Source organism: Myripristis murdjan, chromosome 11 (assembly GCF_902150065.1).
Source record: "Myripristis murdjan chromosome 11, fMyrMur1.1, whole genome shotgun sequence".
Lineage (NCBI taxonomy): Eukaryota > Metazoa > Chordata > Actinopteri > Holocentriformes > Holocentridae > Myripristis > Myripristis murdjan.
The window spans coordinates 28,154,503-28,175,479 of NC_043990.1; the positions used below are offsets into that span (position 1 = coordinate 28,154,503).

The 20,977-nt window shown below is 42.0% G+C and overlaps 1 protein-coding gene across 1 annotated transcript in view; it reads left to right on the forward strand.

The window, feature by feature from the left end:
* The first annotated feature begins 14,014 nt into the window (after positions 1 to 14,014).
* LOC115368077 (retinoic acid receptor beta) overlaps positions 14,015 to 20,977 on the forward strand; it is a 101,087-nt gene continuing 94,124 nt past the window's right edge. The window contains exon 1 of the mRNA XM_030064054.1: positions 14,015 to 14,207. Within this exon, the coding sequence (XP_029919914.1) occupies positions 14,015 to 14,207 (193 nt within the window). The remainder of the gene's footprint in view (positions 14,208 to 20,977) is intronic.

Sequence of the window (20,977 nt, forward strand, 5' to 3'; positions counted from 1 at the left end):
AGTTCAGAGTATTGGCTTAATCATGTTTATGAATTATTAGTGTAAGGGCCAAAGGTCAGAACTTTTTTGCACAGATTAAATTAGGTTGGTGTTACTGAGTCCTGACACATGTTGGCAGTAAACATTGTCAACTCTCCATACCATTGCATAGTATGCATGGTGCAACAAGCCCTTACAAAGGTACATATTCATGACTAATCCAAACACACAGAGCACTGAAATGTCTTGGCAGGGGTGCAGTTTTGTGGGGAGGACGGGGATCAGTGTTGGCACTTGCCAGTCTCAGCAGGGAGAAAAAGGGCTTTACAGGAACCAATTCAAATTGTATTTTTTGGTCACATTTGAAATGACAAACAACATTACCAAAAAGAAAAGAACTAAATACTTTAACCCTTTGAAACCTGAGCAAACTCACTTGTCTTATTTCAAAGACATGGCGGGAAAAAGGCAATGAGCAAATCAGCACAAAAAAAAAAAAAAAAAAAAAAAAAAAAACTGGAACATTCGCAAATTAAATAAAGCAATAAAGTGAAATACTGTAGAAATATCAGTGTGCAGCAATCTCTTCTATCAGTTTGGGTGCATTGATGCTTCCAGTACTATAAGAAAGATTAAGCTGGGTAGAGTGGTGGTCATCCTGCATTATGGAACATTAGCAAAAAAAAAATTCTCCCCCCAAAAAATGGCAAGGTTTGAGCATAAAAACCACTTGGTTAAGCTCTTTTTTAAGGTTAGGGGAGGGTTAGATTAAGGAAAAAAAAAAAAAATAAATAGTTGTTCAACCATGTGCCAGCCTACCTGCCTACATTCCCTTAGACACAAAGTCGAGTTGTATGAGAATGTCGTTTTTAGGGGACAGGGTTCTTCCCCAGTGTAAACACAGTGTCTTGCACATGGCAGATGAACTACAGAAACAAATTAATGTAATTTTCCAGTGATTACATTATAATAATTGTTTATTTTGGTTTTGATTGGGCCTCTAATCTGCTTATAATTCCTCACAATGCACCTCGAGCATAGTGTATATAGTACACCAGCGTTGTCAGTATGTATGGAAACCACAGCCCTGGCAGTGATATTGCCATGCTGCAGCCTTTGTGGTATATAAGACCGCTGTACCTGTGCTCAGGCTCAGTAACTTGGTCCACACATCACACCATGTGACTGAACAGTAAATCGCTGCTTGTAACGGTATATCCTTCAGAAGTTATCATCACAGCCATACGTCAGGACGTGTGTCCCGAGGAGACGGTCGCTAGGGTTGGTTAGTCACACTTAGCATGATTAGGAGGAGCTTTCAGCCATCTTCTCAGTGGAGAGTCACTGTGTGCAGATAATAATAACAGCCAGAGGAACATTCTCAGTTTGGACACTTTTCTCAGCCTGTCAGACATGTGCATGTACCTGTGTATGCTTGTGTGTATGTATGTATGTTTGTATGTACACATTTCAATGTATTTGTCCAGATCTGCTGCCAGCACAAAAATATGCATCTTGTGCCATTTAAACTGGTGCTGTCTTAAAATTTTATCTTAAAGGCTCCATATACTGGTTGCATTGTATCTTGGAAATTCATGAAACAAGCAAAGCTGCCTCACCCAACTGACAAAATTCCTAATTTTTTGATGACATTTTCTTTTCCTCTGCAGTAGATAGTGACACTAGAGAGAAGGACAGCAAAGGTGGAGGAAAGAGAGGGCATGGCATGCAGTAAAGGGCCCGGCTCAGAGTTTTCTGTTGATGAGGTTTTCTTTCTCTATTGAACCATGATGGTTAGATAGATAGATAGATAGATATACTTTATTGATCCCAACCAGGGAAATTCTGATGTTCCAGCAGCAACAGTAGAACATACAATAAAGTTAAATAAAAAAGAATAAAGGCTAAATATATACAGTAAAGACTATTAAGGTTATTGCTGCTCATGCAAAACTCATCATTTCCTCTGTATCAGAAGGTTTTTTTTCCCCAGTAAAAGCTACTAGTCAGAACATAAATGCCTTTATGAACTGGCTGGGAGTTAATTTTTTTTATTCTATTTTTTTATTCATTTATTTGTATAGCATCAAATCATAACAAAGGTTATCTCAAGATTTTGGGTCATACCATGAACCAAAATCTCCCCCATGAGTAACTGCATGGCAACAGTGGTAAGGAAAAGGTCCTTTAAATGATCTAAATCACTATTATCTGCTATCAATTAGTGATAGAGAGCAACAAAACAAACATTAATAGCAAAGTATTACTTTTAGAGTACATAGGAACCTACATGCATTGTCTTCATACACATTTTCTGAGTTTATGCATGTGTGTATGTCTTGGTTTCTGAGTGTGAACGTGGGTGCATGTGAATTAATGAAATGTATTGTACTGCAGTGCCTTCATGACACACAATAATGACAAAGGGTCCCAAGACACCCAGTTGGAGCAGCTCAGTGCTCAACATGAAACACCCATCACCCCAGACGTGTCTGCCAAGCTGAAAAAGTTGCCTCCTTCATGTATGATAATGAATAATGCACATCGAGGAAGGGAAAAAAACACTCAGTGCCTCCTGTATGAATAATGAAGGCAATGCGTTTGTGTGGTTTGTCTGATTAGGTGAGAGAGCCTGTCATATATTTTGTCCCTTAAGGGTACAAAACCAGCTGCCTTTGATTTCTCCACACCTTAAAATGATGCAGAAATGATTTTGTAATTGATCCCGGTGTGACTGATCTACAATCAATTGTTGTCATGCCGCTGTCGAGCCCCACCAGCCTCTGATGGATGACCCTGTCGATACCTGTAATGCCATTCAGGTCTATTGACCTTTCTCCGAGGCATGTTAGCGCCGCGCGGCCCGGTCATTATGACTGTGATCCAGATGCCAGAGGTCGGCGTCGGGGGACACTTCATCCATCAGAGGCAGGCAGGGGCCACAAAACTGCGAGGGAACAGAGACAGCAGAAGAAAAGGACTGAGAAAAAGCACAAGTGGTACAAAAAGAGAGAAAGAGTGAAAGGATAGGTGGATGGATGATGGGTGGATGCATGCATGCATGGATGAATAAATAGATAGATGGAAGGATGGATGGATACATGGATGGATGCATTGATTGGTGCATGTATAGATGGATGGATGGATGGATGGATGAGATGGACAGATGTATGGATGCATGCATGGATGGACGCATGCATGTATTGATGGATGGGTGTATGGATGATCAATTGAAAGAGTAGTTTAAAATAAAAGATCAATTAAAATAAAAAGAAAAAGGTAAAGGAAGAAATGGAGGGAAGCACGCTAACAGAATGACTAATACAAAATAAAAACATGACATGTACCTTTGAAATTATATTTTTCTGAGAGGATTCCAAAGTGGCAGGCGCACACAGCCAAAGCGCTCAGAGGAGCAGCGAGGGGAGCCCACATCTACCTCACTGTTTACCGTCTGATTATTTCTGGTCTGAATGTGGGCCAGATTTCTTCAACAGCATGTTAAGCTATCAATAAAATGATTCACAAAACTCCTCCTGTTTCGCAGCGGCCTAGTGCAGATTCATGCGCAATTCGTCAGGGCAAGAAGAGCAGTGCATTGACTCTTATTGACAGCGCCGCTTGTGCATGAAGGTGGAAATTCAATTACTGAATCTGAGTAATTCACATTTTTAACTATGAACTAGCTATCTAGTGAGACAGTCTAGAAATGTCAAAGCTGGTTTAGTGCTTCCTTATTTCCCCTCCTTATTTCCTCCCCATGTCTCAAAAAATCAGTTTTCCTTAACAAAGAAACTGATGTGGTCGGTTGCTTTCTGAATCAAGGTGAGAGCTTAGAATTAAGAGGATATGGATGCATTTTCTCCCTTGAAAGAGTATTACATGCCGTTCTACAAAGGCCTTCTAAGGAACATTTATAAAAAGTCCTTCCAGGGGGAGCCCCTCGTCATTTCTGACAAATTACCCTATTAAAGAATATGTTGACTTTTCTCTTTAATAGACGGCTCACAGTGAAAAGAGACACTGACTAAAGATGGGAAGGAGGGACGGAACATGCGACAACAGTTCCACGTTGATTTTGACCCCAAGACATCACATTTACAACTTGACCCACAGAGCAGCCCAGAAGTTTTCCTTTCTTTGAGAATCTGTCATAAAAAAAAAAAAAATAAAAAAAAAAATCTTGTTATAAAGTTAAAATATGTGCTCTAATGCATCCTGGAAAATCTGGAAATGTATAGACTAGTTTTCCAGTCATGGAAACTACCAGGAAAATTTGAAAACTTTATTAGCATGTTGTTACTTTTTTTATATATATATGTGAACAACATGCTGCACAATGCACACATGACATGTTGACAAAGTGCAACATGACATGTCAATTATACGCAATTTTGAGCTATTTGTCCACTTTGCTCATTTTGAATCATTGTAAGATGACTCTGTGAGTAACAGCTAACATGTACATTAGTCATTGAGTATTTCCTGGAAAATTAATTCCTTAAAAGAGTGGGAAGGGATTTTCAAACTTTTTCATGTTGTCATCGCCCAGATTGACTTTCAAGAGGTTTAAGTGACTTCAAATGGTTTTGCCCTTTAAGGACCCTTATACCAAGAGGCACTTTGGTGTGTGTTCAGTTCAAGAAATCTGACGTCAGCCCAGCATTGCTGATCTGATGTTTAAATATATCACTGGAATAATTAGAACGTTTTCTTGTGATTTAAAAAAGTCGCTCAATGTATTGTTATAATAATATTTATTTGTTTATTTATTTATTCTCGTGTGTGCAAATTTTGTTTTTTTTTTTCTTTCATTGAATTTGACAATAGTCTTATTCCCAATGATTTTGAAAGAAATATGTCAATTTACTTAGACTTCAAAGGGTTAAATTACTTAGGTGTCATATTTGAACACTGATTAATCCTGGTGAGATTAAACCAGAAAGAAGGAAGTGTTAAAACAATCCCTCATACATCCTCTGCATTCCAACAGTTTTGCGTGGATTAAATTACAGGGAAATTAAACTATTAGTCACTTTGCTGAGGAGCCCTGGAAGCCCTTTAAGGACCCCACTGACAACCAGTGTAGTTTTTATCAACTCAGTAAGTAGCAGCAAATCAGAGATTGATGATACTGACCGGCCTAGATTAGATTTTTTCTAACAGGCTTAATATTGGCCCTAAGCATCAGTCTTAGTTTCCATCACTCAGTGCCATGCAGAAAGCTGTGGCAAAGCTGAGACCAGGGCCAAACATGTTTGATGACTTCCCCACCGTGCGAATAGTAATATCACATTAGACATAGAACTTCATTAAACTGTCATTTCTACATGCGCTACCTTGTTGTTTGGAATATTTTCTATTTTTACACAGCTTGTGCTCGGTCACGGCACCGTTGTGATCAGGTTTCTATCCGCTCCAGCAGCTGGAGCTACATTTCTAAATTAAGCCTCATGAATTATTCTCAGATTGAATTTCCTATTGTGCCTCACTACGTTGAAGAAAGTTTTCTCTCCTTAAAGCAGATTGTTTAGAAGTTCTAAGACCATAGATGCATGTGCGCAAGACAAAGTAACGTGGCGTATGAATAACGTGAGAGCGTAGCGTCACTGCTGGTTAGTTATTGTGCAGTACCAGGATCTCTGCTGGTATTCCCAGAAGAATCACTTCTCCACCACCAATCTGAACAAATCAGATCCCTCCTCTGTTCATGGCCTTTTTCCAGCACGCTTTTTCCATTTTCATCTTCCCCAAGATGTCACATAATTGTAACAGACCATGTTTTCCTCAACATATAGCGCTATGATAGAATAATGTGTTGTTCTCAAGTCAAATCTGGTCAGGCCTTAAAAGCATTAGCAGGACTTTGATGATCCTGGCTAAGTACCTGGGTAATTTCTTTAATCTCAGGAACTCAGGAGCAGCAGGAGCTCTGCACAAACAGCCTTTTGACCTAAGCTAAGTGAATTCTCATCTCTCTGCAAATGGCCCTCAAAATTTCTGACAACAATTAGAAATAATTTCAGTTATATCACCATGGTACGGTATGTTCTAAGGCATGACAAGCTGTGTATTTTTGGAAAGTGCTTGGCATTGCCATGGCTGCATGGGTCCAAAACGTGAGTGTTTTTTCTTTGACGGCCTTTTCCGGTGCCCTTGCTTTTTCCTTTCATGGTATTTCATTTTACATGAATGTCTTTTGGTTGATGCTTTTATCCATAACATCATATAATGAGTCCCATCAATCTGTTTGTGACTCTCCATGCTTATATCTGCAGTGATGTCCAAAGGGCCATATCGCTAAATACTGGATCGTCATGCATTTGGTTGACAACATTCAAGTCGCCCAGAGGATGAAAACTGGACATTTGGTGACCCTATGACCTGCTGAAGGACTAATATCGCAGACTGGAAAAAGCAGGGGCTACTGTTGTTAGCATTTTTGGAAAAAATAAGGACCAGTCTGCCCACCTCAGTCTCAAGATGTCATTGGGTTGGACATATTTTTTCGTCCACCAATAAAATGACACAAGGCTTATTTGTTTGAGCAGCACATTTAAAGTCATGTCTTATGTCAGCAGTGTTGCAGCATGTTTATCTCAAACTGTCACTCTGTATTTGATTTTTTTTTTTTTTTTTTTTTTTTTTCAAATGTTGGATGTCTTCAGGGCACAGTTTGGTGATGTAGGCCTGTGGTGTTTGAACAGCTGAGTTGGGAAAGGTTTTGGTGCAAAACTGAAACTGCATGAAGTCATGTGGGCAGTAAGAGTTGTGCCCACAGTCTGAATAGCTAACTTTAGCTTCATTTATGAGGACTACTATAAGCAGTGGGCTTGTTGAGGACATTGTCTCTCATACATGTCAACCTGAGTCGGGCCTCTTGCTAGATAAATTCTCTCTGCTAATATCTCAAACAGTTTTTTGCATTGCCAGGGAATTTGATGACACCATTTATATCGTCTAGAGCAGTGTTTCCCAACCGGGGGTACGCGTACCCCTAGGGGTACGCGAGCACATTGCAGGGGGTACGTGAAAACATAGGCGGAAATCCCGGGGGTGTCGGGGGGGGACAAGACCCCTCCATCCATAAATTTTGAATAATATAGTAATATTCAATGAAAGTGCAATGCAAGCGGTGCTAATTATAAATGTAAAATAGTGGGTTTTTAAGTGTTTAAATGTTATGACCCCCCCATGCCTCACAGTGGTTTGGTCCGCATCCTGCTGCAGGCAGAGCGGCAGCTCGGTAACTTTCAGTCAGTCCGTCAGCCTGAGAGGCAGCAGCCTGATGAGAACTAGCAAGAAAACCTCCTCAAGTGAAAGCCAGTAAGTCATTTATCACACCACTTGTTCACCAAGCACAAGGTTGTAATATGAAAAGTGATATTTTCCCCTGCTTGGTCCAAAACCTGCCTCTTTCAGCTTACTGTTTAAGCTAACAGCTAATGACTGTTTACAGGCTGAAGCGAGTGCAGGACAGTGAGGGAGAGAGAGGACAGACCACAGGAGGAGCAGATACTGAACTTTTTATTCTTTCAAAAAGTCTGTCAGGATATTAATGTCAGAAATAGTTCATATTTTACTGATATTTTGAGTTTGTCTCTAGATAGATATCTATTTTTTGCATTTTAAACTGCATTATTTTGTGGCATAGTTTCATTTCATTTTCTTATTTGCTCTAAAAGGGACTGTACAGCTCAAACATATACTGTATGTCACTATTTGATGCCATATCTTGCTTTGTTTTTTGTTGACAATACAATAAATTTTTTTGAAGAATAGTTTGATGTAGTTGGATTATTCAAGGTATTTCCTGTAGTTTTAGAGCTTATTTTGAGTTTCTAGTTCTTGTAAAGCTACTTTGATGGACTGTAGTGGAAATAGAACAGTGAGTAAAGAAATTAGGATTATTGCTTTTAATAGCATTATTTAAAACCTATGAACATGCTGAGGGCTCAGCACTTAATGGCAAATTTCAAAGGAGCATAAGAGAGTTCAGAGAGAGATGTACAATCGTGCCAGACAGCAATTACTCTCTGAAATTTTGCTGTTTACCCCCCCGCCCCCCGTAGCCACGTATGAGTGAGGGGGTACTCGTGGTCTGACAAAAAGGCTCAGGGGGTACACAAGACAAAAAAGGTTGGGAAACACTGGTCTAGAGGATGAAATCTGTCCATTTTTGGTGGCCCCATGACCTTGCCTCTAGCGCCACTAGAGTTTTTTTTTTTTTATCTTGACTACTAATGTTTCAAAAACTACTTTTTTTTTTTATTCCTGTGAGAGTTGGTTACAACATTCATGTCGGCTAGATGTCAATTCTTGTCAATTTCTTCACTTTCGTCTAGTGCCACCAGCCAAAGTCTTATAACACATGTAGTGCTGGCTGTAACAGTTGAAATTTGGTGACAAAATTTACGACAGCTGGAGGACGAAACTTGGCAATTGTGGTGACCCCATGACCTTCCATCTAGCGCCACCAGCAGGCCCAGTGTGGTAGCTGCATTACAAATAACCTGCTTATTTTTTTCCATATTGTGTTCATGACATAAAACTATGATTATAATAATTATCATGCACTCATAATGTACTTACAATACCATAGTGCCACAATCTCCAAGAAAGGAAGAAAAAGATTATCTTCATTACTTTCATCACAACCTCCTACGCATTTTTAAACAACCTAGTCCTGCTCCTATCTTCCACACTGACATGTAGACAATCCATTCTTTTGTTTGCTCGAAAGCATTTGTTTCAAGACAGAGGTTTAAAATAAGCATCCAATATGCATGGCTAGAACTCAGAACTCAGGCTTGTGTGTGTGTGTTTGTGTGTCCCGGTACACCGCACACCCCCAACTCCCCAACCCGCCCCGTTCTTGATTAAACTGTTAGTGACTGTAGGAGAGTGGGGAACCCCGGGGGGAGAGGGTAGCCTGCTGAAGCCGGCAGCCTGATAAGCAGCAGCTCTCCTCCTGCTGGAAGCTACAGCATCTCTTATCTCCCATAGCTTCTGATGCCGGGGCTTCAACCTGTTATTGAGAGTGTCAGCGACAGCCGCCCGACAACTCCCCCAGGCCCGGAGAATGAAGAAGTGCACCTCTTTAACTCCCACCCCCACTCCTTCCCTCCACCCCCCCACCCGCATATCCTACATTCTTCTGTCTGTCTTCAACCCTGGATGACTCTCCTATGTGAAGCAGCAAGCATGTTTGGTAACGCTGATGCTATCGCCTGAATTGAGTGAAGCAGGGAAGCATGTTTGGCAGAACGCTTCTCCTCGGCATGTGTAGCACAGTATTGCTCTCTTTGTCTCTTTCTTTAGCGGCTCTTTATCTCTCTTTCAGCGGTGGAAAGGTAACTTTTAGGCTAATACAACCGTGGTTTTGGATTGAAGCTGCTGATAAACAATATTTGGTGTGACTATTTTGTAATAGTAACATTTAAATGTGACCATTTTCATGCCACAGATTAGCACAAAATTGCATATATTCAGTGTTGCACCTAGAATTTTATTCTTGGCAGGGAAAAGCCTCTGCGTGGGATTTAAACCAGTGATTCCCCATTGAAATCCAAAACAATAACCAAAAAAAAAAGATTAACAAGAGCAAGAGCAGGAGACCAATAATTAAAACATATTCATGCATATTTGAGTAGAATCTGATCAAATATCTCATTAGTATCATTTCAAATTAAGAGCTGCACATAGAAAACCAGTCTGAAGCTGATCAATTCTACAATATGTAATTGGACAAACTGCATTATGTCAATAATATTATGGGCGGACTGAATGGCTGTTGTATACTTTTTAATGAAAGGACAATATCAGCCCATTACGGTTTTGTAGATGTACCTGTGAGCACGTAGGCTGCTTTGGTAAAACACCCAAAGTTCTGCTGAAGTGCCTCTGGTTGGGTTCCACATTAGATTCCAAAGCACTAAGACCTTGTTTATACCTGCTATTAAATTACAGTCTGGATTTACCCCTGCTATTTATACACACTCTTCTTGTCTACATTCTTTCCACACTGGGATTGGGTTGCATTTTTCACACAAACACTACAATGCAGATCAGTAGTCAGTGACCTGGCCACAAAAATTAAACATTGCAGGTGTGACTGAATACCATGGTCTTACTTTTTCCTTTTGCCCAGGGCCGTGCGGTCCATAGGGCAGATTAAGCAAATGCTATAGGCGCCATCATGCCAGAGGGCGCCAGGGAGTGAGGTTTTTTTTTTTTTTTCCCATTCTATTCAAAATAATTAGACAAGCACCGCGGTCCCTCACTAGTGTTGTTTTGGATGTAAATATCACCAGAAGAAGCAACGCATATGACAATCTGGCTAGGAAAAGAGAAGTCTGTTCTCACTGTGGGTGCATGAGACATGTTAATGCCAGGTCTAAAAGGGGGCTATGGCTCTGTTGCAGCAGGCAACAGAAAAAACACCACAAAACCACCCATTTTTGATATGTTGTGCTGGGTGGTTGGTAGGAGCAAAGGCTGGGGTGATACTAATTCTACCTGCAGTCGTTGCTTCCCAAAGACATTTGTACTTGTCATGGTGAAGTTTCTACACATGGTGAAGTAATTTCTGCTCCAAAACAATGAAGTTTCCACAGTTACATTTCTAACTGGCTAATGATATTTCTACCTGCAGTGACAAAGTCAGTGACAGTGATGACATGTCTCAGTGTGCCAATAATGTTTTCACTCAGGGTTAACCGTGACAAAGCAATAAATGACGGGTTAAATAAGGAGCTCGTGGAGGCAACTTCCACTTTCCTCAGATGAACAACTCTAGAGACCAATGACAAGATGGTGGATCGGTCTTATCGACTAACTTCCTTTTTCAACAATGATGAGGAACCAGGTTATTGTCATCCCCAGTTTATCTCATTCCCAGGCTTCCTCCTTCATCCAAAGTAGAAAACCCAGGGAAAAAAGTTGACTCAGGGTGTTTCTGTTTGCCATGCTGATGTTTCTAGGCATGGCGCCAGCGTTTCTACCCACAGCATTGACGTTTTTGCCCACAGTGGTGACATTTCTACTTAGGGTGATGACGTTTCGACCCATGTTGATGATATTTTTTCCATGCTACCTATTCCAACTACTTTTTTTTTTTTTTTTTTTTTTTTTTTTTTTTTTACAAGTAACAACATAGTTTCTACCAGTAGTGTTGCTTCGATATGTGCTGAGGGCATTTCTATCCAGTGGGTGTATGGTTTCTCACTAATCTGAAGGCGGTGTATAGATTGCATCTCCACTTGGCTGATTCTGTCTGAGATCTGATCACCTCTAGAGATGGTGTGGCAAATCCCATCCCATTCACACTGTAGTGCATGCTGTGAGCATTTACACCTTAGATATACAGGAGAGGATGTGAATTAAGATATCCGGACACAGATCACATTTTAATATGAGCTCCTGTCTTTCTCTCTCTGTTCCAGCCAGCACGCTCACCTTTTTGCCTCTGTCTCTCTTTCTTTCTCAGTGGAAAGCAACACAGTGGCAAGATGCTATCTGGTAGTCATTAATTATAAAGTGTGGTTACATATCACTTTAATGGCCCCCCAACTGCAGATTACAACGTTATGACCACCATTATGCCATTGCAGTTTATAACTCTGTTAAACAGGATTTAGCAGTAGAGGCAGATCCCACCTCAGCTCCTCCCCGCTTGTTTTCCTTCACGCTCGGAGCCAGACAGCAGCGACCTTGGCATGAGGAGAGCAGGGGTGGACGCTCTGGGGCAAAAGGGGGCTTTGGGATTGCTATCGCTGCAGATTTATGAGGACAAATTCTCTACTGAGAATGTCTTGGGCAATCCCAGGAACCTTGGGAATGATCAGTCTCAGCCACTGAACCAGAGGTTTTTGAATTAGTGTTTCTGTGCAGCGTGGAATGCTTGAAGGCTTTTATTCCCCCCCACTATCAACAAGTACTGCCTTTGCTCAAGCTAGCAGAGTCTTACACTTGTTTTTGCATTTCTTATTTATGCATTGCTCCAAATCACTGAACTTGTTTGCATTTTATATTTGGGTACTCTGTGTCTACAACTAATCAATCACAAAATGCTTGAAGGAGACTGTTAATTAAATAGAAAGTTTTTATTTACTTATTTGCTTAAGAAACTTACTTTCAAGTATTTTTTTCTGTACAAGGAGGGACATTGTGTAGTGGTCTACAAATTTAAACATGAAAAAAGGCTGAACAAAGTTAGCCTGGATCTGCAGAGCTAGTGTCTTGGAGGAAAGAAGTGGGTTATTTTGAATGCCCCGCTGGGCCTGCTGTTGGCTCTATGGGGAACAAAATTGCCCGGTTTCATCCTCTAGCCAATATGAAAAAAAAAAAAAAAACCTTTTTGAGATATTAGTGTGCAATATTAACATTTAAGTCTGCTGGCGGCACTACAGGAAAGGTCACAGAGTCACTAAAGTTGAGACGTTTCATCTTCTACCCAACGCAAATTTTACAATTTCCCAAACCAAATTTCATGGCAATCCACTAAACAGATTTTGAGACATACCGCTGTGGAGGGCTCTGCTTCCCAGCTGGGCAGCAATGTTCAGATGATCTCTGCATGATGTAAAACAAGATGCTTTCATTAGTTAATCACTCTGCTAATCAATTAACTAATGCTTTGGTGTTTCTTTATAAGCTAGCAATGTTTTCTCCATGGCCATCAACTCATTAAACACAATTCTATTATGTCTCTGCATCTTATATTATTTCCCACCACAATCTATTTTTTGCTTGATCTTTGCTCTCCACTACAATGATTGAAATAGAAAATAGAAAGCTTTATTCTCATATTAAATATAATGAGATTACTGGTGCCACTCCATTTGAGCTTTAAAGACAAATAAAACATGACAACCTGCCAAAACATGACACTCACACAGCTATATAATAGCTATAAAAGCAAAGACATAATAGCTATAATAGCAAATGATAAATAAATAAAGACAAATATATGACAGTGGTTAAGAGTATTGCACTTTGAAGATACTGCATGGGATTATAGTTTGTTGAGTGTTCTTACAGCCCAGGGAAAGAAACTGTTAGTTAGTCTGGAGGTGCGGGGTTTCATTGACTGAAGGCATCAAGTCAAACAAATGATGTGCAGGGTGGAAGGAGCCTTTGAGGAAAGATATGGACCCTCTAAGGTGGGAGCTGCCCTGTGCCCTCCTTGGAAGAGGGCACAGGGCAGCCAATAATCCTCTAAGCTGTGTTTATGACCCTCTGCCGAGCCTTCCTGTCTGCAGCTGAATTCCCAGTACATCATGCCGTGATGCAGCATGTGAGTACGCGCTCGATTGTGGAGCCATAAAAGCTCACATGCAGCTTCTGTTCTCGTTTATTTTTCCTGAGAATTCTCAGAAAGTGCAGTCACTGCTGGGCCTTCTTCATCGCTGCCTTGGTGTTTGTCAGCTCCGATCCTTTGGAAGTCCATGATGACCTCCTTGTTTTTTTTTTTTTTTTGGTGTTCAGCAGCAGATTGTTGCTGGACCTCGTCTCTGTAGGCCATCTTGTCCTCTACTGTGATGAGCTCGACCACAGTGGTATCATCTGCAAACTTGATGATGGAATTGTAGGGATGGGACGGGGTATAGTCATATGTGTATGATAAAAACCACAAGATCATATTGGGATTCACTAAGGCTGTGGAAAACACCTTGCTACACCAACTGAAACTCACAGGTTTCCCATCATACTGAATAGGATTGTTCATTTATTGCAAATAAGATCCTGGGCACATGCAGTTTTGTTCATCATCCACTGTTTAAGCTTTGATTTATAGAAACATAACCGACTCACAGTCATTTGTATCTGTGTTGCAGGGTCGTTGTGGGATAGAGTTGTGAGTACGAGTTGACACTCCGTGACCATGTATTTCTGGAGAGCTGACGAGGGTCACATGGCGCCAGACCTGGCCCAGTCACAGTAACTGCAGCCAGGGGTCACCCGATGGCCTCCCACCCTCGCCATACCTCACCTCGCTCAGTGCTCCTGCCAGCACCCTTCGCCCATCGGTGTGATGAAGACGGCCAGCCGGGCTCAGTCCCGCAGCAGTCCTCCACTGGTCCAGATGAGGCGCTACACGCCCGGGGTGTATCCCTTCCTGTTCCCATCGGTCATCAGCTCATTACCGCTGCCGCCGCCACCCTCGTCACCGCAGAGACTGCAGGTCCACCAGCCGTCCAGCAGCGGCAGCACACCGTCACCTGTGGGTGAGTACTGCCGCTGCACACCCCCCTTAACTCCAGCTACTGGTCTACACTGCTTTATGCAACCTTTCAAATCTATCATAAGACAGATAAATTATTAAACTGATCAGTCTGAAATGCCAAATTGTTGCCTTTTCTAATTTGTTTTGTCATAGTTCTACTATATACTCTAAAACGTTTTAACTTATAGCTTGAGAAGAGTCTGCTCTTTAAAATAAACAGTAGCTTGGTCAGTTAGTTAGTTAACTAACTTGAGCTTGATAATAAAATGCAATGTCTAGAAAATAACAATGCTAGTGTCTACTCAATATGTTAGCTAGTATTCAAATCAGATGTCTTTATAATAACAGAGGCAGTTAGCTTAGCAGACACCAGTATCTAAACAGCTGTTGCAGGAGAGCTGAAGACCTCCAACATGGATGCCAGAGAAGACAAAACACATAAAACACATAAAACACATAAAGTAGCATTTGGTCTCCCTGACAAAGACACTTCAAGGCACTATGCCGGCATACTTCACTTTGACATGTTCAGACAACAGAGCTTTTTCTGTGAAAACACCAAATGCTGGTGACAACTGTTGAGGAACCGAGGAACTTCAATGATGTCCATATTTGCTGTGGTTGGCAGAAAATGGTTCATGTCATCATAGCAAGCCATAACTGGCCATTACATTTTTGTGTTACTATCCTGGTTAAGTGCTACAGGTACATTGGATTTGCAACAGTCATATTCCCATTCATTCTAAGGAAAAACGGCACATCTTGTGATCACTGCTTTTTAATCCCTATGTGCCTCTTAGTAACAGCTGAATATTGATTGAATTTGACTGGCTCAGTCAGGATTACCTCTGTTTGCTTGAATGGTGCTGCACAGCAAAGAAAATGACGGAGTTGGCTTCATTGTTGGCAGATGAAGTTAATCAGACAGAACATGGTGATAAGCATCCCAGACAACAGTGGATAATCCAGATATAGCTGCATGGGTCCCGGATTCTTTTCACACCGTAACTGGCCCCCAGTGTTTTTCCCACTGCTGTAGCAATATTTTGACAACTTCTCTGGGTTATGTTGCCTAAGCCTGAGCTCGGCTGTTTCCAACCTCCTGCTCTGCACATTTACACCCTCCCACCCCTCCGCCTCCCACCACCGCTGCAACCAAAAATCTGCTCTGACATGAAAACCACCAGGCAAGGCTCACCCTGGGGGGATTCTCGCTTTGCTACCCTCGTGAGGAGGCAGCATAGATCAGGTGTGTCTTGGGAACTCTCAAGTGTAAATAGACACAACACAGAAAGGCATGCAATATCTATATTGGTAGTTTTTTTTCTTCTTTTTTTACTGTTGATAAATTGCTTCTTCCTCAAATCTAATGAGGAGTCAAATAGGATCAAATTTCCGAGTCACTGTCCGACTGGAAAGGCTCCAACATCCTCTCTTTGCCTCTGTTTTGCTCTCCTTGGTGGCTTTTAGACTGGAAAGCCATGAAACTCACTGCAACTCCACTAAGATCAATATTCTGATGAAAATGACACCAGTTACATGGTATGAGCACAGCCACTTCATTTCACTCCAAATTGCAGCAGCAATTTACTAATGCAGATTTATTCACTACAGATCCAACCCTCTGATTTTTTTTACACAAGTTTGATTATGACTGCAGTTATGAGGCTGAATTATTCCTACTTCCTATTGTATGTTGTATTCCAAAAATAGCAGTTTATATTAAAAACTTCTGTTGGACTAAGTCCTTCAGTTGGAAGCAAAATAAAGAATATGTCAGCATATTAAAAAAAATGATCCTGGCTTGCTGACTGGGGCAAGACAAAGTTTGCACATGAAATAGGCAGCGCCAATCATGAAAAAAGAGCGCACATGAAAAAAGAATAGATGCAGTGTCTCTCCTTGATCTTGCTTTGGTCTGCGAAGCGGGCTAAAGCTGAGACTGTTTTATTCACACCGTCAGAAGGAGAGGAATAAATACGCGCCCGTGTGATAACGGATATGTCTGAACATGTCTGAACTCTGGACATCAAGAAAGCACAGATGAAACGAGTGGAAAGGTAATGAGTGCCGTCGCGGGGATGATTCGAATTCACACAAACGATACAGCCTGTCGCATCGTCCCCGGGGAGAGACGGAGCCGCTCGCTGCCGCTCGGTCTGTGGTCAGGTCTCCCACTTTCATCTGAGGGGGGCGCTTTCAGAGAAAACACAACTTTTCTGCAAACATCACATACCTCGTGGGAGCTCCAGTGTCCCAGTCAACATCACTGTGGTACTTGTGTGCGTGTGTGTGTGTGTGTGTGTGAATGAGGGAGACAAAAAGGAAACAAGAGACAGACAAAGGAAAACGGATAATCAAGCTCACATATATATTTGTGAGTGATGTGAGTTTTTGAAGGCCAATATTTAGTGTCAGCACAGTAAAAGGCCGACATCAGCCACGGCTTTTGGTTTAATTCCAGTTTTTAGAAGCGACTGCTGTACAGAAAGCTCTGCACACAGATAAATGAAGGTGCCAACTGGAACCTGAAAATGGAACCACACAGTCTTTTAGGAACCAGTTTAGAATTTTTTTTTTTTCTCTGCGTGCAGCCAAGCTGATGCTGCAGCATAAGAGGTTTGACACTGACGGGCTGATAGAAGATTTCTGACTCCGTGAAGCAAACTATTAGTCGAGGGGGGGAAAGTACAGGCAGCGTTATTTGACCGCAAAGGGGAAAAAAAAAATAGCATCACACGAGCATGTCAGCTCGCCGGTTAATGGATCCTGTCGTTCATACCCTTCCAGCCTCTCCCCATCTGTCATCCCCCCTCCCCACTTGCTCCTCTCCCGTCTGGCCTGGGGGATGGAGGTGGGGGGGCTTGAGGGGTGTTGGAGGGTGTTGAGGGAGTGTTGGGGGTTGGGAGGGGGTGATACCTGTACTTCCGACCTGTCAAAGTCTTACCTGCTCGTGACCCCGCCGAGGCTTATCAAAGCTTTCATCCGACAGGGGGGAATGTCGACACATTCCCGTCTTTTATACAGCTGCTTATGGAACCCCCCCACACCTCCGCCCTGGAAATGCTTCTTTCCTTCGAAATTTACAGCACAGGGCTTCAAGCGAAAAGCGAGAGGGCGTGGCTTGTCAGGAAGGGCAGTAACCAGGCAGGTGGTGTGGGATAAAGCCACCAAAAAATGAGTTCACCCAGTCTTTCTAGGCCAGCATAAATCTGTGAGGTAAATTTACATCAGATTAATAACCAGTATAAAAAAACAGTATTTATTCATAGTGGTGGTTGTTTACTTGCAATGGTCATCTTATACAGCTAACAGTTTACCCTCCTTTATATTTACCACTTCATCACTGATAATAGTCCTATAATTATCTAGAAAAATGTTCATGTTAACCTTGACATTTTTTTAAGCAATTATCCAGCTTAATAACAAGTACTGTAAATTAATGTTTTGTTTTGTTTTTTTTTCTGAAGAGGACATACTTTTATACATATTGGTGGATGTTTTTCTTATGATGATCATCTTACAGTGGTCACAGTTTACGCTTCTTCTTATTTACCACCTCACCAGTGATAACAGCACCAGATTGTGTAATTATCTAGAAATAGTAGTCTAGTAATACTCATGTTTATCTTGACATTTTCAGCAATTTCCCAGCTTCAGGTAACAGCTTCTTTACTTTTTTAAAGTGATTATACTGTGAAACTGTGATTATACTGTTGCTCCAATGGACATCCCTTTCAAACTGCTGGGGTCTGTCATAACTCCATAGCTCTTCTCTTCACTTGTGATGCATTGCCTAGCTGAACTCTGCGAAGCTGCTGTATGTCATTTTAATATCACTAAATCATTACAACATTACATGTGCACTATGTTCAATTGCATCAAAGAAAGGAGACTCAGTAAAAAAAATAATAAATAAATAAATATATCTATATATATTTATAAAAACCAAGTAATTAGCACACAATTTAAAGGTTGTGTCTACATACCTTATCAGTGGCGGCCCTTTCTAAACTGTCAGCCCTCAGTTTGGCGTACTGCACCTTTACTTTTGAAATCAAAGATGCATTAAAGGTATTTTGCTGCGTTCGAGACAAAACTCGCAACTCAGGGAAGAAAACAAGCTCCGAGTTTTTAAAAATAAATTGAAAAGGCGTCAAACTTGGAAATTGCAGATGGGAAATCACTGGTGTCATTTCAGAGCTCTCATTTCTCCAAGTTGTCATCAGTGACGACTTCATCACTACTGGTACGAACCGAATCGTGTTCAAGTATCTGTTGAAGTTTTAATCCCAGTTGCTTTTCATGCAGCATCTTATTACTGTAAACAACAAACAAGATCTTCAAGCAGGAAGGCATTCCCCTCTATATTTGACACTGTGTGTCATTTGGTGGGAAATCTGAGGAATCGCTTTATGGCGCAAAGGTAATTTGCCTTACACCACAAAAGAAAGAGGGCGCTGTACTTCCAGCATACGCGGTGAAAAAAGCCTCCTGGCAGGTGGTGGAAGGAGAGAAAAAAATGATTGAAAACTGATTTCCAACATGTTAATGCAGTTTAACAATGACAAAATTTATTAATCATAGGAGAAAAAGAGCAGATTGTTTTTGGCTACAAGAAGCAACAGGGTTTATGTGATATTTCATTTTGAGAAACACGAGCATTAACAGCAGCACTGGTGTGAAATAAAGGCCAATCGCATTGGCCACGGCATCCTTTGTCTTCGCCGATGTAAACAAAAGAAAGGTATCACAGGTGATTTGACATTGGCGCGCTGATATGTGAAAACGTTATACAGGTTTAAAGAAGCCGACACACTTAAAGCGTGACTCACGAGCCAAGAGACCGGTGTCAGACAGAATTCATAATCCAATTACACCACAAGGAAGCTTACTTGAAATTTCCTTGTAATGGAACCCATCTGTGCAGCACATACTCCAGATACTCCAGTCAGTCAGGCCTGAGAGACACTACACACACACACACACACACATGCCTGTGCATACACACACCCTTGCTCTCCGACAGCAACACAAGGGCATATACACACCAGCCACTTTAGTGCATTTCCCTGTGCAGCGCTAATAACAGGCTGATTCAAGGTGTCTGTTATTGAGCTTTAAAGATATTCCGCTGTCAGCTTGCTATCATACCTACACACACACACACTCGCACATGCACACACGTGCACACACACCTACACACACGCTCATCATTTTTTTTCCCCCCAGATTTCTCCACTCCTCTTTCTCTACCCTTTTCTTTGTCTTTCTCGCTCATTTCAAGTCGGTGTCTGGCAGACTGTCTGTCAGTGTTTCCCTGTTGTTATTTTAGAATCCATCGCAGGGTATTTAGGTCACATGCGGTTTCTAGCCCTGGCAAAGTATGAATAATGCAGACTTCTCTCATTACACCATGTGCTAACCCTCTGGATTGAAAATCAATGTGCACTCAAGTGGCTAGCAAATGAATGGGAGTAACGCGCCGGCCGCTCCGCCGGCACGAGCGAGGAGAGCGAGGCCCCGGATCTGACGGTGCACCCCAAGGTTTAATAGTGCTCGTTGCTTTAGCAGGTTCCACCACATCCAAAACGCCTCACATCTGCCATCGGAGAAAGGCTTCGTCTCTTCATTCATCGAGCGGGGAGACAAAAAAAGGATTCTTGGTCATCGTCAATGCATAGAGGAATGTGTGAAAAATAGACCATTGTCGGGGCGTATGACTGATAGACGCGGGGCCGGGGTTTTTTTTACCCCCACTGTTCTCAACCTTTGAGTGCACTCCCTCCTACAGTTCAACCATAGTTCACATTGCCAGGAGTCTCCTCGACACCCCCTCTTCTTCTACCCCTTCCCCCAGTACACCCACCCACACACACACACACACACACACATACATGCACACACACCTCCACCCCATCCAGCGCTTGGAAAATCTTATGCATACATGCAGCCGCACATTCCTTCTCCATCCGCAGACCAATTATGTTTAATATATGATCCGCAGTTTGCCTGTGTTTTGGAAAGTTGCCCACACCGCCGCGTTGAACGTCGGGGGCCGCTCACCGGCTCACGACGATCGCATCAGGTTTTTATGGTGCGGCTTTTTTTTTTTTTTTTTTTTTTTTTTTAAGTTGAAACACACCAACATCTGTCACACATCTGGAGCTGTTTAATGAGAGGCTCAGTCTGCCTGGCTCTTTACTTCGGGCCGGCTATCAATCCACTCCACTCACAAGTTGTCAGGAGACTTCGGCCCTCATCACTTCCCTGGCAAGCGGATGTCGATACGTGAATGATGGCACGGGCGGCGTGGGGATGTGTGAAGCAAGACTTGGAAAAAAAAAAAAAAAAAAAAAAAGAACGTGTCAGGAAAAACTAACCGGGACGGGTTCAGTTTGGAGATGCATGTTACGCTTTCTTCTCCTTCCAGCGAAAAGCGACTCGTGATCTAAAGCTGTGTTGATTACAGAGCCTACTGTAGCTCAGTGATACCATTTCTGTGTCATCCACCTCTGGGTGAACGGAGGGGGTTTTCTATGTTTTCCTGCGCCTCCGAACCATGAGAACCTGCTTGATAACAGGCACCAGATTGTTCCTGGCACCGGATCAAATCTCATTTTCGATTTCTCCCCTTTTGTCGAGTAAATTGAGTCAACAAGCAACTGCAAAGCGACCGGTTTCCCTGTTTAAAGCAGCACAGATGTCATTTGTCCTTCAGCGTCACTCAGAGGTAAATATCCAAATGCACGTCTTAATGTATAGCCTCCC